The sequence below is a fragment of the Carettochelys insculpta genome, chromosome 33 (assembly GCF_033958435.1).
Source record: "Carettochelys insculpta isolate YL-2023 chromosome 33, ASM3395843v1, whole genome shotgun sequence".
In the NCBI taxonomy this organism is placed as follows: Eukaryota; Metazoa; Chordata; order Testudines; family Carettochelyidae; genus Carettochelys; species Carettochelys insculpta.
Window position 1 is genome coordinate 2,047,431 of NC_134169.1, and position 19,767 is coordinate 2,067,197.

At 55.6% G+C, this 19,767-nt stretch overlaps 1 protein-coding gene and 2 non-coding genes across 3 annotated transcripts; all 3 read right to left on the minus strand.

Moving 5' to 3' along the window:
* Nucleotides 1-2,523: 2,523 nt before the first annotated feature.
* LOC142005151 (C-signal-like) lies at nucleotides 2,524-8,109 on the minus strand. The gene is made up of 6 exons (XM_074982840.1): nucleotides 7,963-8,109; nucleotides 7,066-7,117; nucleotides 6,175-6,362; nucleotides 4,563-4,721; nucleotides 3,496-3,615; nucleotides 2,524-2,637 (listed from the first exon to the last, which is right to left on the minus strand). Exons 1-6 carry the CDS (start codon nucleotides 8,107-8,109, stop codon nucleotides 2,524-2,526), a joined length of 780 nt encoding a protein of 259 aa, XP_074838941.1.
* Nucleotides 8,110-11,822: 3,713 nt separating this feature from the next.
* TRNAQ-CUG (transfer RNA glutamine (anticodon CUG)) lies at nucleotides 11,823-11,894 on the minus strand. The gene has a single exon. It is a non-coding gene; the product is annotated as a tRNA-Gln (tRNA).
* Nucleotides 11,895-14,942: 3,048 nt separating this feature from the next.
* On the minus strand, nucleotides 14,943-15,024 carry TRNAS-GCU (transfer RNA serine (anticodon GCU)). Its single transcript has one exon. It is a non-coding gene; the product is annotated as a tRNA-Ser (tRNA).
* Between the last annotated feature and the right edge of the window lie 4,743 nt (nucleotides 15,025-19,767).

Consider the following 19,767-nt stretch of genomic DNA (forward strand, 5'->3'; position numbering starts at 1 on the left):
GATCAGGGCACTGCGGAGGGGTGGGAGAGGCAGGATCTGAGGGGACACACTGCAGGGGCCCAGGACAGCTGGCAAGGGGCAGCCGGGGCTGAGGGAACCCCCAGCTGGGCTCAGAGCAGTGGGGGATGGGTGAGAGAGTCTGAAAGGGGAGGCCAGGCTGGTGGGGGAGGGGAGGAAATCTCATTCAGTGGCCAGGGGCCCTGCAGCCGCCTGTTGCTCATTTCCAAGGTCCTGCTCTGCAGGCCGGCGAGCTCAGTGCTTTGAGCATTGGCCTGTTCAACCCAGGGGGGTGAGCTCAGCCCTTGAGGGGAGCCATTTAGGAGTCTGGGGCAAATGGGTCTGTCTACACCACTGCCCTCCTTCAAAGGGAGGCTGGTGAGCAGGGCGTGAGGACGTCATCAATGAAGTGCTGTGCTGCATACGCAGCACCTCATTCAGCTAATTCTCCCCCGCCCCCGGCAACTCCAAAGTGTTAAACTCCTCCAAACTTTGAGGACTCAAGGTACTTTCGGGTACCCCAGGCAGTGCAAAGTACGGGCAGGTGAGCCACAGCTACACACCAGCCGACACTAAAGAGTTGCTGGTGGGGGGGAATTAGCTTAACGAAGCGCTGCCTGTGCAGCACAGCACTTCATTAACAATCTCCCTACACCCTACGTACCATGTTCCCTTCCAAGTGGGGAGGTAGAGGCAGTGTAGACAAGCCCTATATAGAGATAAAAAATAATGCCTGTCAGGGAAGGTGTTAGGTCCTGCCAGGAGGGCAGAGGACTGGATTTAATGACCTCCTGAGGTCCCTTCCACTTCCGTGACATGTGTATCCTCATATGTATATATATATATATATATATATATATATAAACTCTGTAGTGTCGACACACCCAAAATAATCCCACACTGTGACTGGTTGTAATCAGGAATTTGTCTTTACACATTGCCAGTTCACCACCACTGTTATTCCCCAGGGCAGAGATTTTCCAGGTTTGTCTGCACTACAGAGTTATATCAGAATGGCTGATTTCAGAATTATTCCTCCCAAATAAGCCATTTGATAATGAAGCCTTCACGTGACAAGGAAGGCCCAGAATAAACAAAACCTATTGGAAAACAGCACGTCCCCACACCAGAGAGCCTAGTTCAGATTAGAGCCCTTGAAGCACACTGGCGCTATGGCGACACAGCAGCATTATTTTGGAATAAACTATTCTTTGAAAGAGCCCCAGTTATCTGTCCGTACAGCCCCCATTCTCTCTTTTGGAATAGGCACTATTCCTAGTAGAATGAGGCTTAAAGACCTCAAAAAAAGCCATCCACTATTTCTAATTAGTTCAGTAACCTGCCCAGCTGTCTCAGGCTGTGTTTGCACTGGCTCCCATCTTGGAAGGGAGCATGGGAAATAGGGTGTTGTGAGATTACTAACGAAGTGCTGTGATGCAAAAGCAGCACTTCATTAAGCTAATTCTCGATTCCCGCGGGCCCCCCGCGCAACTTTGAAGCAACAAACTTGGAAGTGCCAGCTTGTCTCTCACAGTGACTAACCCGCCGGTACTTCAAAGTGCCTGGGCTACTTCAAAGCAAAGGCAGGTTAGCCGTGGCTGCTCACAAGCTGCTAACAAGGTGCTGAGCCTGATTAAAGGCGGCCCAGCCCTGCCCCAGATCCAGGGCTGCTACACAGACTGTGTGTGCCCTGCCCTGCTGTAGGGGTTGAGCCTGACTAATCAACTGTGGCCCTGCCCTGACCTAGGGCTGGGGCTTACATCTTGACTGCCTAAGTGGGATGTGGCCAATCCTGCCCCACGGACAGGGCCTATATGCTGCCCACCTGCAGCCCAGATAAGGAGGACTGGGCCTTATGGGGACTGCTGCCTGCCCAGAACGAGGCAGGGCTGAGAGTTGGGGAGGTCTTGCGGCCTGCTCCACCCGAGTTGGGGCACACCCTGGCCCACACCGGGACACACTGTGTTAGCATTTTGCCCTGGTTTGGCTTTCTCAGCTGTGCCCAGACAATCCTCCTGTATGACAGACTGATGAAGAGAGACACCCAGTGTATCCAGAGGCTCCTGGCCTCCCCCTCCCAGTGCCCCCTGGGCTGCCTCGGGGGCAGGGGCTTCTTGGCCCAGGTTAGGTAGCATTGGCCAAGATAACTCAGGGTGGCTAATTCAATATACTGCACAAGTGCGGGAGAAGGGGTGTCATTGCCTGTGAGCTCTCCCTGGGCCTCTTCCCTGCAGCAGTGAGGTCCTGGGTGTTTTCCTCACTCTCAGCCACCCTCTCCCAGCTGGACACCCAAAGCTCCTGCCTCACAGACCAGCTCTGGGCTTTGGCTGTGGAGGGAGGAACCAGTCATCACATGGCATCTCCACCCAGGTGCAGCCGGTGGCTTCCAGGACAGGAGAGACCAGGCCAGGCTCAGTCAGGGCCCCTGCGTTAGCTCAGTGGGTTTATTGAGGCCAGAGGCACAGCTGACAGCACAGTCACTGGAAAAGCCTGGCCCAGGGCTCTTGGCGCAGGGCTGGGAGCATCTCACCAAGGAAGAACTTTCCCTTCCCAGTTCACAAAGCCTCCATTGTCCTTCTCGCAGAGCGTGGAGAGCACGTGTAGCATCCCTCTGACACTCGCCTCCACCGTCACTGGGGCCTGTGGGTGGGGGAAGCAGAGTGAGGTGGGGGAGCTGACTTTGGGAGCATCCCAGGACCCCAGGGGCCCAGAGACAGGACCAAGTTGAGCCCTTGGCCCAGCTGGAGTTCCCTTGAACTGTCCCTCCCCTGAGTGGCATGAATTTTCTTGTGTGTCCCAAGGCAGGGGGTGTGCAAAACACAGCTGTGTTGTGATGCATGACCTTCACCCTGGTGCAGGTAACACAATTCATGCTGTGGGAATGGGGCCAAGGGGTGTGAGTGGGGGAGGGGCTCTGGGCTCTGGGCTGGGACAGAGGGTTGGGATGCAGGAGTGTGAGGGCTCTGCCTGGGAGTTTGGGCTTTAGGGAAATGCTGGAAATTAGTGATTTGGGCTACCAGAAGATGTGGAAGGTGCTCAGGACTGGGGGGTGGGTGTGAGGATGGGGGTCCCCGATCTGGGCTGGGGAGCTGGAGTGGGTTTCAGCTCTTGGCTGGAGAGTGGTAAGTTGAAGCTGTCCAGAGTCCAGGATGGGATTTGGGCTTTGGGGGTACATGAAGATACTGGGTGGAGAACACAGACATGACTGCATGAAAGTACCTGTGAGCTGGTGCCCATAAAAACCCCACAGCAGCAGCAGCAGCTCTGCTCACCTTCACTCTGGGATGCCAGCAGCTTGAGGAACCAAGCAAGCGGCAGCAGGAGGTTGGAAGCCCAGAGCACAGCATGGAATCCCTGAGGGCCTCTGAGTGGGACACAATCCCTCCACACAGGGCAGAGGCGGAGGGCAGGATGGGTTCCAGCACAGCCATTACCCCTACAATGAACATCTGCTCCTAACACTTGGCAATCACTGTCCTCTCCGAGCGAGGCACCTACCTGGATGGAGTCAGAATTCCCCATGTCTGTCTGCACCCAGCCAGGATGGACAGCGACACTCAGGATCCCGTCTCCACCATACCCCAAGGCCTGGCACTTGGTGAGCATGTTCAGAGCAGCCTGCGGGTGAGACGCCATGAGCAGAGACAGCAGAGTGTGTGGGAGGGAATGAGCCTTGTAGGAAACGACCCACCCTCCCGAAGGGAGGGATGGGAGAGACAGAGAGACAAAGGGGTGAGATCAGAGCTCCTTTTATTTTTGTCCTTCTATGTGCAGAATAAACTTTGTGTGCACTGAAGCATGTGTGGATGGCACCCACCAATGAAAACACACGCTGCCGGCTGTGCGTGCTCTGCTGATCAGCTGGGTGGCATGTGAGTTTTTCCAGGATGGCTGCCCAAGTACTCAGCCTGTCAGAAACACTAGTGAGAAGAAAACACTCGTGGGAGCTGCAGTCTCTGATGGGCTCAATGAGGACAGCAAGCCACCGAGATGCAGGTGTGGCTGCACTCTGATGAGCCGCTGATGCTGACAGGCCTGCAGTGAGCCGTGACAGGTGAGCACACATGAGAGCCGTGCTGAGGCTGCTCTCTGTTACGCAGGATCTGGGCAGTTAGAGGAAAGTGGAAATGTGACATCGATGCTCCTTTGGGGTACCCGACATTTGAGCCAGACGCAGCAAGGATCTGACCCCCTTGAGTTGAACTGGGGATAGTATCAAAGTGGGGAATGTCCACCCCAGGGGGGATAGAATTCATAGCTCCGCAGTGACCTTCCCTGAGCTGAGACTGGCTGGACGGGGGCTGAGCTGCCCTGGCCCCTCAGAGTGTGAGGATTTCTCCAGCGGGATACAGGCACAACAGAAAGTTCCTCACCGGATGGGAACTCTGATCTGAAGCCCAAGTGAATTGCAGGCAGACAAATATCTGCCGGCCCTGCCCAGCACAGAGCTGGAGGCTGGAGTGGTGGCAGTAGGACAAGGACCAAGGGGAACACTCCGAGTTAAACAAATTTGTGCAAGTAGCAAACCCAGGCAGCAGTCAGGCCCTGCTGGGTGTGCCCTGCACCTTGCTGCAGCGATAGGAGATGACTTGTCCCAGATGCCAGAGGTAAAGATTCCGGATGGAGCCAGCCTCGCTGGACATGTTGACGATGGCCGCCTTGCTGCAGCTCAGCCCTGTCTGGGGGCTTCCCTGGGCAGCCTGCTTCAGCAAGGGCAGGAAGGCCTGGGCAGTGGGGAGAGCAGAGCAGCCGTGAGGTCAGAAAAGGAACCAGCCTCGTGCTCGCGAGACAGGCCACCAGAATGCGGTGGGTCTCTGCTCTTCCCCCTGAAACTCAACCCCCGGCCAAGCCAGAAGAAGGAGCCCCACACAGGCAGGTGTGGGGAGCTGTGGACCCTGCTCATGCCCAGGTAGGAGCCCAGAATGACCCAACTCATGTTCCCGCCTTCAGAGTCCCCATCCAGGGCAGAGAGATGGGGGGTCTGCGGCACCCCACAGCTGCCCACATGGCTCTGAGCATGGCCCAGCTGCAGCTCCTCAGCTGTGAGTCTTTGCTGGGCCAGGCTGCAAGCCAGAGCCAGGGCAGGGGAAGAGTCATGTGGACACCTGTGGGAACCCCCCCTATATCCTGAGCAAGAGGCCCCTGGATCAGGGACTCAGGCTGGATGTTGCTCCCCCACCTGCCTACCCTGGGCAGGTCAATGGTTTGAGTTGCCCAGCCAGGCTACAGCTTGTGGCTTGGCCAGGAGCTAGGGTGTGTGGGGAGAGGAGTGGAAGGATGAGGACCAGGGAGGGCACAGAGCCTCCCCACAGCCCTGCCGGGGTTGGAAGAATCTCTTTCCCCTGCTCTGAGGCATCTCCCCACCACCTGCCCTTGGCATGAAGCTAACTGGTCTGTGCCAGCTCCGGAGCAGGTGCCTGAACCCCCCAGCCTCTGCCACACAAGCCCTGACTCCCCGGTCTGCGCCACACTCGGTCTCTGTACACAGGCCAGTGACAGACCCACCCAGCGTGGAGCCCTCCGAGCCTGTCCTGCCCCCCCGCAGCCCCTTGTGCTCCCCCACACGCAGGGTCAGCAGGGCTGCTGCTCGCAAGGCAGCCGAGGTGAGCCCAGCCGGGGGCCATCACTCTGCTGAGCACCCAGCACTGAGATGGGTTCGAAGTGAACACACGGGGAAGCTCATTTTCTGGGCTGTCGAGTTAGTGCCAGTTCCTGGTGCGAGTGACTCAAAAATTCCCTCAGGCTGGGGATGAAGTGGGGGTGGGGCTGAGTGTGGGTGCAGTGTGGGTGGGGCATCAGGGGAAGAGGCTGAGTGGGGGCAGGGCATGGGGTGGAGCAGGCACCAGTGGCCCCTCCTTCACCCAGACACCTGCCAGCGCTCGGACCCAGACCCCCATTTGTGAGCCTCATGAGCTGCCCAGGGGGTCCCGGGGCTTCAGACAGATGCTCACAAGCACTCGGTGCCTTTGGTGTGCAGAGCCAGGGCCATGCAGGGATCTGGGGGTGAGGTTTTCTTTCTGAGAGGTTCAAGTCCCATGATGCACCTGCAGCCTTTGTGCTCCCAGCCAAGGCCCCACATTGACCCAGTTACCCAATCCCAGGGAAGGGAGGATTCCTTGCCCAAGCGCCGTCAAACCCTGGTGCATCTGGCCATGTGCTTTCTGTCAGGGCCCTTACCTGGCTCACCAGCAACGGCCTCGTCACGTTGGTCGCGTACACCAGGGCCATGTCCTCTGGTGTCTCTGACTCCAGTGTGCTCAACTTCGCCATCCCAGCGTTGTTTATCAGCAGATTCAGCCCCGAGCCTTTCAGGTGTGTCTCAACTCTGGCTGCCGCCGCCTTGATGCTGGCTGGGTCTGTGACATCTGCAGTGACAGAGCAGGGGGTCAAGAGCATGATTCCTCCTCTCCGATGTCACCCCTACCAGGGTACGGCCCCCTGGGCCACAGAGCTTCTTCCATTGGGCTCAGAGGTGGGAGAGGGGTTGGGGAAGGGAGTCGGGGGGTGGGAACTGCTGCTGGGTCCAGGCACGAGGAGCTGTGCTGGAGCAACAAGAGGAAAGGCCAGTTCAGAGAGACAATTATGATCATTTCCTTGGACAATCTGAGTAGCCTAGAAAATGGAAATGTGCTGGAGTTAGTGGTTAGTTCATACGTGTGGCGTTGATCTCACCTAGACAAAGGAAGTGGATGATTTAGAATTGCTTGTGATGCATTGTAGGTGAGAGAAGTCCCCAGCTGGACGTGCAGGGCTCCATCCCAGAAGTGGGAATGCTGGACAGAGCTGCCCTTATGTGATTTTCACAGGAGCAACCTGCCACATGGTGGTCCTGGGGCTTTCCAGCCTCTCCAGAGCCAACCAACCCTGCCAGAATTTCCACTCACACCTGCCTCCTCTGGGGCTGTGGAAGGTGTCAAAGGGCTCTCAGCAATTACTGACTCTGGTCCTGTTCTCCTCACTGGGATTGGGTGAACCTGGGAGGTGGGGGATGCAGAGAGGGATAGGAACAGGAAGAACATGCCGCAGGGAGATGGAACCTCAGCTCTGGGCCTGGGGCCGGGCACCCACCCAGCGCAATGATCACCAGGTTCGGATGTTTGGCCTCCAGCTTCTGCAATTCCTGAAAAAGAATGAAGTAAATGGTTATTGACATTGGGCCCACGCCCAGGGCCAGGCTGGGCAGAATCCAGATCCCCACTGATCCTGGGAACCAAGTCAATGTCTTAACTGCTTTTCTCCACCAAGCCTCCTTGTGCAACAACCTGCCCTGGGTTCTGCAGCAGTAGGAGGCTTCTAATTGCCCCTGAGCATTTCCAGTGCCATTGTCTAACTCAGGGCGATGGAGTCTGGGACACAAATCACTTCCCCATCACTAATGGGGAGTGGGAGGAAGGGGTTGGAGGGCAGTTCCCCCAGGAGAGGTAAGGGAAGTCCCATCCCAGCAGCTGGGAGTTGACAGTGACACAAGCTCTCATGAGCTGCTTGTGATTGGGGATTTTCTCAGCTGAGGAAGGAGCTGGTGCCATGACCCAGAAGTTACTCAGAACCTGCAGTTCCCCAGGCTGGGTGTGTGAGCAGAGCTGAGAAGACAGAGGGCCTGAGGCAGTGACAGACAAGGGAGGTGTCAGACTCATGAATTGGGCTCCCTGGAGGCTGGTGGGACTGGGTATAGCTGTGCTATAGTCATTATTCACCTATGCTGGGCGAGCCGGTCCACAGCCCCTGGGTAGTTGCCCCAGGCTCAGCCAGTGCTGCCACATCCTCACTGCTCTGGGACCTGAGCTGCCAGGTGTAGAGGGTTTGGGGTGCAACTGTGCACCTTCGAGCTGGAGCAGGGTCTGCAGTCATTGCCTGCTCTAGTGTGTGGGTCTCAGCCCCAAGTGCTGCAACACTGGAAGCCCCTTGGGCAGCTTCTGCTTCCCCCTCCAGCTACTGCTTACTCAATCTCCCTCGCCCCGTTCTCACCTGCATTCGCTCTCCTGCTGCTTCCCGGCAGGTGGCAAAGACCCACTCCGGTGGGTTGGAGTTCCCCAGAAGCTGCTTGACGAATTCCAGACCAATTCCTTGATTGGCCCCGGTCACCAGAACGCTGCAGAGATTCAAGCCAGCCATGGTCCCTCCCTGCCTCTGCTCAGTGAGAGCTGCCCTAGTCAGAGCCCTGAGTTCCCTGCCTGCTCACAGCTGGGGTTATGGAATGATACATCCAGGGAAATAACTCTGCTGCTATCAGGTGACAAAACAGAAAGTGCTCCAATAAGCCAGACCTTATTTGTCTATTTGTTAGTCCTCCTCTCAGGTGAGCGGGTTGGTCGGTTTGGTTTGGTTTGCTACTTCCTCATCTTTTGGTGCAGGGCCAATCAAGTTCTGGCTACGTTCCTGTGCAGAAGGGCAACACCGCTGCGGTGACCGTGCCCTGACCGAGGAGTCGCTGCAATGATGATCCACTTTCCACAGCTGTCAGAGGTGCTGTACGCAGAAGAGGGAGAAAGTGGGAATGAGTGAAGGACTGTAAGATTATGTAGATGGAGGCCAGGATTTTGCAGTAGAGTTCTGTGGCTTGTTAATTTTGGCTCCAAAGCGGAGGGCAAGGCTGTGCACGGCTAAGGATGTAGATGTGTATTTGTAGAGGTAATGACAATGGGTCAGGTGCCTGTACCCAGCCCCGCTAGAGCTGGAGAAGACCTTACACTGTTGCAAGAGACAAGGTCGGGTTCTTGTCAAGGAGTCTCTTCCACAATCCAAGGCAGCACTTTCCCGAGAGTGACCGTGTTTCCGTTTGCTGAATACGGGACACCCGTAAAATTCCTCAAGTTTGAGCAAGTTCAGTTGGATTCCAGCAGAACGCAGGCTGCAGGGTCACACGCCCACCCCAGATTTCTGTCAGGGTTCCCATCAGAATGTGCCCAGCAGCAATTTTTGTAATGTGTGTCGGAGGAAAGGGACAGGAGCTGCTTCCAGCCACAGCATATGGGGTGGGTGGGAGGGATGACTTGGCCCATGGCTTTGCAAAGCTCCTCTTTTCTCCCCACCCTCCACTGTGGCTGGAAACAAGTTGTCCTTTCTCATCTGCACAGAGTCAAAAGGCAGCAAACAGCTCCAGGCTGCTGCTGTCCACCGACATAAGCCAGCCAGCTCCTGTCCCCAGCTCCAGTGTGGACAGGCATTCTGTCTGTACTGTCCGTGCGCCTGGATCATTTCTGTGTTTCCGGTTTCCATAGGCTGCTTTCCAGGTTGGGTCTATCACAGAGGCGGCATATTGCCTTCTGCCCTGGAAATGATCCCGTGTGCTGATTCTCAGCCAGTCATTCCCAGGCTGCTCTGTGGAGCACTGGTGCTCCATGCAATGGGAATGGCCGTTCTGGGAAAGAATTTCCATGTGAGTGATATTTTTCGTCCTCAAATATTAACTAAGAAGTGACGTGTCTCTAAAAACCCTGATGGGTTTGAATCGTATTTCAGAGGGCCGGGACCAGCAGCTTTCTGCCCTGCGTGGGCTTGTTTTGGTGGGGGGCTACCAAGTGGGAAGAGGAAGGAGGCACTAGAAGCACTTAGCCCCTGGCCTGACACTGCCTTGGAGAAGAGGGAATAAAAACACACCTCCCCCTGGAGAACGTGGGCATCAGTGCTACTGTCTCTCTCATGCCGAGCAAGCGCTCTGCCACTTGAGCCAATTCCCCTCGGGCTGAATGAGCTCTTCTGACCCACTGAACTCATTCCAGAGGCGACAGCGTTCCTGCAGCTGCCTCATGGCTGGGGCTGGGGCACACAAAGTTACGTCTGCACAGTGGTAGTCCTGAAGTTTGACATAGGACTTATCAGTAGGACTGACGAAACCCACGGAAGCATCTGCTCCTAAATAGCTGCTCCTCTGAAAGGCGCCAAAGGACTTCTTGTTGTTTTTATCAGCTACTGGCTCTTTGCTGAAACGTGGTCCTGAAGAGCCCCCAGAGCTTCTTTTCTGAGGGTGGTCTCAGGGTGCGCTTCTTGCTCAGGATGAGAAAGCTCCAGGGTTCCAAAGCCCAAACTAGCCCTTCTTCTGCCTTTCTCTGACAGTGTGTCAGGACAAGAGGGGGCTGGTGTCCTTGTGTGTGTTTTTCTTCCCTTCAATTGCTCAAGATGTGGCCCCTGCTGTGACGACACCTGTCCCCTTTGCTGTGGCAGCACCTCTCACTGGCAGAAGCTGCAAAGGTCCAGCTTTTGACTCAGCATTTGTTTGGATAACTTGGCATTTCCTCCCTCCTGGGACCAAGTCCTTCAATTCTCTGTCACTCCCACAGTGACCCTGCAGTCTTCTCATTCCCTGCCACAGGCCTGGTCCACACCATGACCTCAGTGGCAGCTGGGGGAACCTAGGCCCATCCTCCCTCTGGTTCCAGCCCCTGAGGGACCCTACTCCCAGCACAACTGGGCTTTCCCCTCCCAGCTCTCACTACTCCTCCATGGACTCCTTCCTACACCTCCCCCTTCAGTTGGCTGCACTGGCTCTGAACCCTCAGCCACTCAAGTGTCACTCTGTGAATGTCTTGGCTCTTCACTCTCAAGGCCACCTTCTGACCCATGGCAGTGGTGCTGGTGTTAGCCTGCCTCACTCATGGCTTGATTTAGGGGGCTCTGGGCCAATGCATGCAGCCAATGCAAGCCCAGCTTCCCCAGCACCCTCACTGCCATGTGGTGTGTGTGCGCCCAGGGACAGGATTGGAGTCTGGGGTGTTAATGATACGACTGTCAATGGTTGTGGAGGGATAGTGGAGCTGCACAGGCCAGAGCCCAGATGAGGCCAATTCTCTCTCCCTGTAGTCGGCTGCCCTACAGCACCCGAGGCAGAGGCCCAGGCCAGGCAGCTGCAGGGACATTAGCTCAGCACAGGTGCCCACTGAGTGTGTGTCTACAGGACAAGGTGAGCCCAGGGGAGGAGCAAAGAAGTGCACAATAGCACAGGGGGCCTCTTTAAACAGCCACACCTGCCCCTCGGGTGTCCCCAGCCAGCCAAGGAGTGGCAGAAAGGTTCCTGGCAGTGCTCACCTTGGCATGTTTCAAAAGCCCAGGCACCACTCAGGTGAGGTGGCTGAGGGGAAAAGGAGAAGGATTGCTAATGTGTTGTACTCTGCACACTGCATTCAAATCCCGTTATTGTTTGGCCTTTCTGCTTCCTTTCCTACTGAAGTCTCTTGTGCATCTCCTGCTTTCTGCGCACCCCATCCCTGACCCTGCTGGCTTCCAGCTCCTCTGCTGGGCAGACTCCAAGCACAAGGTAACTGCATGAGGCTGGAGGGGGATGCTTTAATTTTCCATGGCAGGGCCCAACATATCTCTGATGTCAGCTCAAAAGTGCCACACTCCCCCCTGCTAAGCAGGGCCCCAAACACACCTGGGGAATGTGATGCCTCAGCCAGGCAGAGGGGAAAGGACAGCTGTGACTCAGCTGCAGACAGGGGCACAGGAACCTGCCTGGGAGGGAAGGTCCTTTCCCCAAGGCTGACTTAGGGGCTCTGGTTTCTCTCAGCTGCTGGGCTGAGCTGTGCAGAGCTGGGAAAGGGGCAGACATTTGCCCTGGGGAAATGAATGTGGCACTCCCCTCTCTCTGGCCTTTACAGCAATGCATCTATTTGCAGCACCTGCCACAGGTCCTCCTGAATTCCTAAGAGGGTTGCTGTGTTCCAGAGGCCCAACTTATTGCAGGTATATTAGTGAAACACCCCAACAAGAGACCCAACACCAGGGGGCCTCATTAATCAACCAGGAGGAAGAAATCCTCACTCACATGCATAAAGACCACCCCCCCCTTGATTTATAGATAGGGAAGAGGCTTAGAGTGAACAAACAGAAGGTCCCACTGAGATTTGAACTCAGATCACAGGATTCAGAGTCCTGAGTGCTGCCCATTACACCATAGGAGCAGTCTTTTGGTTTTTCTCTCACCTCCTGTAACTATTTTTAAGCTGGCACCTTGCAGTGCTTGCCACCCTCCAGCTGTTTTGCCACTCAGAACACTGCTTCCTGCCCCATCTCTGCTGCTGTCCTCCCCCAGACATCAATCCCTGCTCTTCTTTCTGCTAAGCCCAGAGAGACTAGACAGGTTCATTATTCTTTTCAAGTAACCAGCCTGGAGAGAAGTAAGGGAGAAGCAGAGACAAGAAAGGCTGGTGGTGATTGTCGAGGAATATCTGGGTGAGGGAGGGTACAATAACCCTGGCTCTGAATTCACACACATTTAAAAGTGTGCAGATAGATGTGGCTGAATGTGATACATTTTATAGACTCTCAGTGAGCACCTCTCTGCTCATATCACTCTCTCTTGTCAGCTGAGGGAAGGGTTTGCTAGGGTTATATGCATTGGCGGTAGCAAATGTTGAGGGTTCATGTCCATATGAGAAATACACGTAGAATAGAAATCCAGAATGTGATGGGAAAAGGGAGGTCTTTAGATCTGACCAAAAAATCTCTAAAACTGTATTTAGACAGTCTACCACTGAACTATACCACCACACAAAGAGTGCCCCTTGGATTCATTCACCTTCACCCTCCTGCAGGACAAACACAGTTTCCCCCAGCTTCTGTCCCTTCCCCAGCTCACAGTGGTTTTACAAATGAGGTTTGATTAAACTTTGTTTCTCGATGCACATATTACAGCTCATCCCCTGCTTCTCTGGCTTCTCCCACGAACAGAGCTACAGCCACTTAGGGAGACAGATTTCCACCATGTGTGGGGCACCTCTCTCTCATCTGCTTGGAGCATCATCTATCATTACAAAAAGAACCTGCTGAAGGACACCCACCAATCAATCAGATGCTGCTGAGTGCAGTCAGTGGCAGTAACTTCTTTATCTGGCACTTTTGATGATCCTGCAGCTTGCTTCCTGGGGATGGTTAGACTGCAGCTGCTATTTAGAGACACAGAGGTACAGACATTTCAGTGCTCTACTCTGGTTCTGCTCCCCCTCCTGCAGAGAGGGCAAATGGAACCTTTGCAATTGGCCCACATTTCAAATAAGGTATTTCGAAATCATCCACTTAATTGGCAATGCACAAATTGCGCCAGTTATTTTGAGATACACCTGCAGTCTAACCATAGGTGCTCAGTGTCTTTCCTCTTCCTTTTTGGCTGCCACCCCCAAAAAAGCCATGCAGCGGTGAGGGTCTCTGAGCTGTTGATCCAGCCTTGGCAGTGATTGAGCTGAGCTCTGAGGTGTACATATCGGTGAGCTGCTCGTCTTTCAGTAGTGCAATGGCTTGGGGCAAATATTGCAAAGAAACGTTCTGAGTTCAAGTTTCTTCACCTGTACCAGATGCTGTTTGGGAAGAAGGGGCTTTTGAAATCCAGGGGAGTGTTTCGAAGGGTCCCCTATTACACTCACAGCGTGTATTCTGAAAGCAGCACTTTCAAAGCAAGGGTGGCTGCCATTCTGTTAATGGGGTGCTGCACATTCACGGCAGTGCCTCATTAGCATCTGGCGACGTGGCTCATTACCACAGCCCCTCTCAAACAAGAGGCTAGTGTGGCCAGAGCCTCTGTGAACTCCCAACCAAGGCTGTTGTGGCCTCCCTCAGCCAGATATTCCCACCCAATCACCACCAAGCTTGTCAATCTTTGCATCTCCATGACTTCTTTCCAGACTGGTAACTGGAAAAGCAAACAAAAGAAAAATGAGCTCTGGGGGCGTCAGAGAAATGTTCCCCTCTGGCCAGTTGGCGCAAGTAGCAACAAGGGTTGGGAGCGATGGCTGGGAGTGGGCAGGGGGAGATGGGGCAGGAAGGAGCACTCAAGGTAAGTGACTCCCCTGGCATTTTACAGCCCTGCAGCACAAGCCAAACCCAGCTGTCCCAGCTCTGAGAGCGGCACCTGGGTGTGCTAGTGGCTGAGTGCCCTGGCTGGGGCTGAGAAGTGGCCGTGTCAGCGTCTCACTCAGGTGAATTCTGGAAGGGAGTTAAGCCGGTGAAAACAGCCCAGGGGCAGGGAAGTGTTTCCCTGGACTCTCCGGCATTTCAGTGGGTCTGGCTGCTTTGGAGCCCGGACACTGACCTGTCCTGCTGCAGTCGTTACCCCAAAGGGGCTTGCGGGTTCCAGTCTCAGACACAGCACACAAAGCCGGGCTCAGCAGCACTGCAAGAGCCACCCCACAGTGTGGCAGTCGCTATGTGCAGTTTGACGTGAAAGCCCAGAGCTGCTCCTTTCCCACAAGGGCAGGAGTGTCCAGGAGGGCCTGGAGCACTGGCCTGTCACCAGCATGTGAACCTTCAGAACATCCATTGTGGGTCAGAACAAAGGTCCCTTCAGCCCCATGTCCAGTCAGGGCCAACACCAGGGGCTGCAGAAGGTAGCAGCCCGGCACCCTTGGGAGCTGAACCCAGCAGCTCCTGTGTGCTCCTTTCAGCTGTGGAGCAGGAGATATGTGCCAAAGAGGCTTTTCCCAGCTGCTGAGAAGCACAGAAAAACTCAGGGCTTGCCCAGCGGGGAACAGTTGAATGGAGACCTGCCCCAGGCCCTGTGGCTGGATCTATTGCTGTCAGGGGCAGAGAAACATTCCTTCCCCCTGGGCAAGTATCTGCTCTTTTCCCAGATATGCACTGCCCAGCCCAGGAGCTGGGAGAGACCAGAGCACTGCATCAAGCCTTGGGGAACCAGCCCTTCACTCAGAGGCAGCTGCACCTGTGCCTGACCTCAGCTGAGTCAGGGCTGCCCCCTCCTTGCCAGGGAACTACAGCCCTGGCTGTGTTTGGGGCCCTGCTTAGCTCCACACAGCAGCACTGCAGGGGGCAGAGGTGAGTGGAGCTGACACTGGAGTCAGGCTTGGCACTTTCAGGGCAAATGAAATCATCCCACCCCCACCTCTGCCAGCTGGAGCTCAGCTCAGCCTCACAGAGGTGTCCCGTGCTTGGAGGCAGCAGGCTCAGCTGTGGTGGAAGTGGCATCCCAATATAAGGCTGGAAATCAACAAAGAAAGATGCGATGAGGATGGGATTTGAACCCATGCGTGCAGAGCACAATGGATTAGCAGTCCATCGCCTTAACCACTCGGCCACCTCATCTTCTCTTGTTATGTGTTTTTCATATGTCCCAAAGTCAACCCTGCCAGGAACCTTTCTGCAATTCACTAGTTGGCCAGGGACACAGGATGGGCAGATTTGGCCCGGCAGTGCTACTCTCACTCCTGTTCCCTGCAGTGTGGATTCCTGGGGTGAGCAGGGCCCCAAATACAGCCGGGGTGCAGCACCCCAGCCAGACATGGGGACAAGGTTGGCGGCAGCCCTGGCTAAGCTGCAGCCACTCACATGGGCAGCTACCTCTGAGAGAAGGGCCTGTCCCTCAGGCTGGCTCAGGGGCTCTGGTCTCTCCCAGCAGCTGGGATGAGCTGGGCTGTGCACAGCTGGGAAAGGGGCAGACACTTGCCTGTGGGGTTGAATGTCACACTCCCCTCTCTCTGAAACTGAGAGCAATAGATCAGTCTGCAGCACCAGCAACAGGGCCTGAGGCAGGTGTCCATGTGGCTGTCCCACCCTGGAGCCCCTGGGGTCCCTGCTCAGCAGTGCCCACAGAAAGGGTGTTAAGAAATAACATAAGAACATCGCTGCCCTTACCCAGTCTATAAGGTGAACATAAGAACGGCCATGCTGGTGCCAGTGCCAGTGCCGGATGCCCCAGAGGAGGTGAACTGAAGACAATGGTCAAGCGATTTGTCTCCTGCCATCCGTCTCCCGCCTTCAACAAAAGGCCAAACACCATCCCTTACCCCTTGCTAATAGCCATCTATGGACCTCACCTCCAAATATCTATCAAGCTCTTTTTTAAACTCTGTTTGAGTCCTGGCCTTCACAGCCTCCTCTGGAAAGGAGTTCCACAGGTTGACTGTGCCCTTTCTTTTATTAGTTTTGAACCTGCTACCCATTAATTTCATTTGATGTCCTCTACTTCTTTTAGTATGGGAACAAGTAAATAACTTTTTTGTGTCCACTTTCTCCACTCCATTCATGATTGTATCTACCTCTATCATATCACCCCTCACTCTCCTCTTTTCTAGACTGAAAAGTCCCAGTCTCTGTTGCCTCTCCTCATGTGGGACCCCTTCCAAACCCTTTATCATTTTAGTTGCCCTTTTCTGAACCTTTTCTAACGCCAATATATCTTTTCTGAGGTGAGGAGACCACATCTGCACACAGTACTCAAGACGTGGGGATACCATAGCTTTATAAAGGGCAAGTATGATATTCTTATTTCACCCACTGCCATTTTCTCCCTCCCCTGCGTACAACAGCAGTTACAGCCGTGGACGCTCACAGCTTTAGATCAGAGTTCCCATGCGGTGAGGAACTTTCTGTTGTGCCTGTCTCCCGCCAGAGAAATCCCCATGCAGTGATGGGCCAGGTGCAGCTCAGCGCCAGTCGAGCCAGTGTCAGCTCAGGGAAGGGTCACTGAGGAGCTGTTAATTCTACCCCCTTTCTAAGGGTGGGCATACCCCATTTAGAGACCATCCCCAGTTCAACTGAAGGGGGGCCTGATCCTCACTGCATCTGGAAAAGTTATGGGAAAACCAAAAGGAGCATCCATGTCACTTTTCCACTTCTCCCTAACCAACCAGACCCTGCATAACCGAGAGCAGACTCAGCACGGCTCTCAGGTGTGCTCACCTGTCATAGCTCACTGGAGGCCTCAGCATCAGTGGCTTATCAAAGGGCAGCTATACTCGCATCTGTGTGGGTTGCTGTCGTCATTGAGAGCATGAGAGAGTGCAGCCCACAGGAGTGTTTTGTTCTCACGAGTGCTTCCCAGAAGCTGAGTGCTTGAGAGGCCATCCAGGAGAAATCCAAATGCTGCCCAGCTGATTAGAAGAGCACCCACAGCCAGCAGCATGTGTTTTTCTTGGCAGTGCCCATCCACACATGTCTCAGTGGACATAAAATTTGTTCTGCACATGGAAAGACAAAATTAAAATTAATGCCGCCTCACTTCCTTGTCAGCCTTTCCCGTCCCTCCCCTCGGAAGGGCAAGTCATTTCCTACAGGGCTCATTCCCTCCCCCACACTCTGCTGTCTCTGCTCATGGCATCTCGCCCACAGGCTGCTCTGAACATGCTCACCAAGTGCCAGGCCTTGGGGTACGGCGGAGACGGGATCCTGATTGTTGCTGTCCACCCTGGTGCTGTGCAGACACACATGGGGAATTCCACCTCTGACCAGTTAGCGATCTCGCTGGGAGAGGCCAGTGGTAGCCACATGTTGTGGCAGATATTCATTGTAGGGGTAAAGGTTATGCTGGAACCCACCCTGCCCTCCACCTCTGCCCTGCATGGAGGGATTGCGTCCCACTCAGATGCCCTCAGGGATTCAGTGCTGTGCCCTGGGCTTCCAACCTCCTGCTGCCGCTTGCTTGGTTCCTCAAGCTGCTGGCATCCCAGAGTGAAGGTGAGCAGAGCTGCTGCTGTGAGGAGCCGGAGAGGGGGAGCTGGTCGTCATGCGCACCAGCTCGCAGGTACTTCCATGGGGGTGATATCTGTGATCTCCACCCAGTGTCCTCATGTACCCCAAAACCCAACTCCCAGCTGTGACCCTGTACCCCTTCTACACCCCACTCCCTACCCAGAGCCTAAACCCACTCCAGGACCCCACCTCAGAGCCTGGACCCCTATCCTCACAGCCACCCACAGTCCTGAGATCCTTCCATACCCAGAGCTCCCTTCTGGAAGCCTGAATCCCTAATGTCTGGCACCTCCCTAAAGCCCAAACTCCCAGCCAGAGCCCTCACACTTCTGTACCCCAACCCTCTGTCCCAGCCCGGAGCCCTTCCCCCACTCAGACCCTTTGGCCGCACTCCCACCACATGAATTGTGTTATGTGCACGGGGGTGAAGGGGAGGAGTCACACGTCAGCTGCGTGTTGCACCCCCTCACCTCGACACACATAAGAAAATTCATGCCACTCGGGTGTGGGACAATTCAAGGGAATGCCAGCTGGACCCTGCCTGTGGGCCCCTGGTGTCCTGAGTCAGTCCCAGGGCAGGCTCCCGCCTAACTCTGCTTCCCCCCCGCAGGCTCTACTGACGGCGGAGGCGAGTGTCCGAGGGATGCTGCACGTGCTCTCCACGCTCTGCGAGAAGGACAATGGGGCCTTTGGGAACTGGGAAGGGGAAGTTCTTCCCTGGTGAGACGCTCCCAGCCCTGCACCAGCAGCTCTGGGCCAGGCTGTTCCAGTGACCCTGCTGTCAGCTGTGCCTGTGTCCTCAATAAACCCACTGAGCTAACGCAGCAGCACTGCCTGAGCCGGGCCTGCTCTGTCCTGTCCTGGGAGACACTGGCTGCGCCTGGGTGGAGCTGCCATGTGACCATTGGTTCCTCCCCGCACAGCCAAGGTGCAGAGCTGGCCTGTGAAGGAGGAGCTTTGGGTGGGTGGCTGTCTGGGAGGGGGTGGCTGAGGGTGGCAGCCGGGGTGAGGAGGACACCCAGGACCTCACTGTTGCAGAGAAGAGGGCCCAGGGAGAGCCCATGTGCAATGATACCACCTTTCCTGGACTCATGCAGTGTGTTGAATTAGCTGTGCCGAGATATCCCAGCCGACACTCCCTAACCTGGGCCGAGAAGCCCCTGTCCCCAAGGCAGGCAGGGGTCACTGGGATAGGGTGGCCAGGAACCTCTCCATACACTGGATCTCTCTCTCTCTTCATGTGTCTGGAAGACAGGAGGATACTCTGGGTACAGCTGAGAGAGCCAAACCAGGGCAAATTGCTTCAAACTGGGTGTAGAGGTTGGGTCAGGCATGTGCACCCCCTCTGGGGTGGAGCAGGCCACAAGACCTCTCCAAACCAAGGCACCGCCTGGTTCTGGGCAGACAGCAGTCTCCATGGGCCCCAGTCCCATTTAACAGGGCTGCAGGTGGGCAGTCAAGATAGAAGCCCCAGCCCTAGGGCAGTCCATTAGTCAGACTCAGCCTCTACACACCCAGTCTGTGCAGAAGCCCTGGGCCTGGGGCAGGGCTGGGCAGCGTTTAATCAGCCTCAGCAGCTTGTTCGCAGGGCGGGGCAGTCCAAAGAATATAAGAGCCCTGGGCCAGGGGCAGGGCGGAGCGGTTCACACAGTATGCCAGTGGGTTTTCCCTGAAGCAGGGTCCAGCACCAAGCACACCACCAAGGCACTCTGGGTTGGGAGAGGCAAAGGAGATGGGTAGGAGGCAGAGTCACACCAGCTCTGGTCAGTGGGGATCCCCCAAAACACATCGACATGGGCTCTGATGGGGCGTTCCCCCAGCTGCTTCCTACCTCCACCTCCCTTGTCTCAAGGTCCCACGCCGTGTTATCTGGGAGGTTGGGCAGTTCTATGTCTTCTGGGTAAGTAGCCGCCATCAGGTCTGGAAAGTCGGGCATGCCTACATCATTGGGCTAGTGGAGTGACAGCAGAGCTGTAGGCTCAGGCTGGTCCTGGACCCCTGGGTCGGTCTGGGATGCACAGGTAGCTGGCAGACAGCAGATCAGGACCTTCCCGAGAGTGATTTCATAGAGGGGCAGAGAGCTCAGGTCAGTCCAGGACCTCTGAGTAGCAGGTAAGCAGGAGGGTCATCTCCACCTCTGGGGTCATGTCAAAGCAGCAGGTGGGCCCTTCTGGCCAATCTGCCACCTGGGTGTATGGTCTTCGGCTCCTGATTCCAGGACCTCAGCCAGGCTCCTCTGCTTGGCGTAGAGGCCACCCTTTTAGTGCGCCCTGGGTCCTGCCATCAGCATGTCCTGTCTCCTGTGTCAGTCTCTGTGGGGCTGGGCACAGGTGTTCTGGGCTCACCCACTGAGGCCTC

Coding starts and splice junctions, on each gene's coding strand:
- LOC142005151 (XM_074982840.1), bottom strand. CDS start 8,109: ATGGCTGGCTTGAATCTCTGCAGCGTTCTGGTGACCGGGGCCAATCAA. Junction 7,118..7,962: donor CAGCAGGAGAGCGAATGCAG/GTGAGAACGGGG, acceptor ATTCTTTTTCAG/GAATTGCAGAAGCTGGAGGC. Junction 2,638..3,495: donor GGAATTCTGACTCCATCCAG/GTAGGTGCCTCG, acceptor CCCCACCCACAG/GCCCCAGTGACGGTGGAGGC.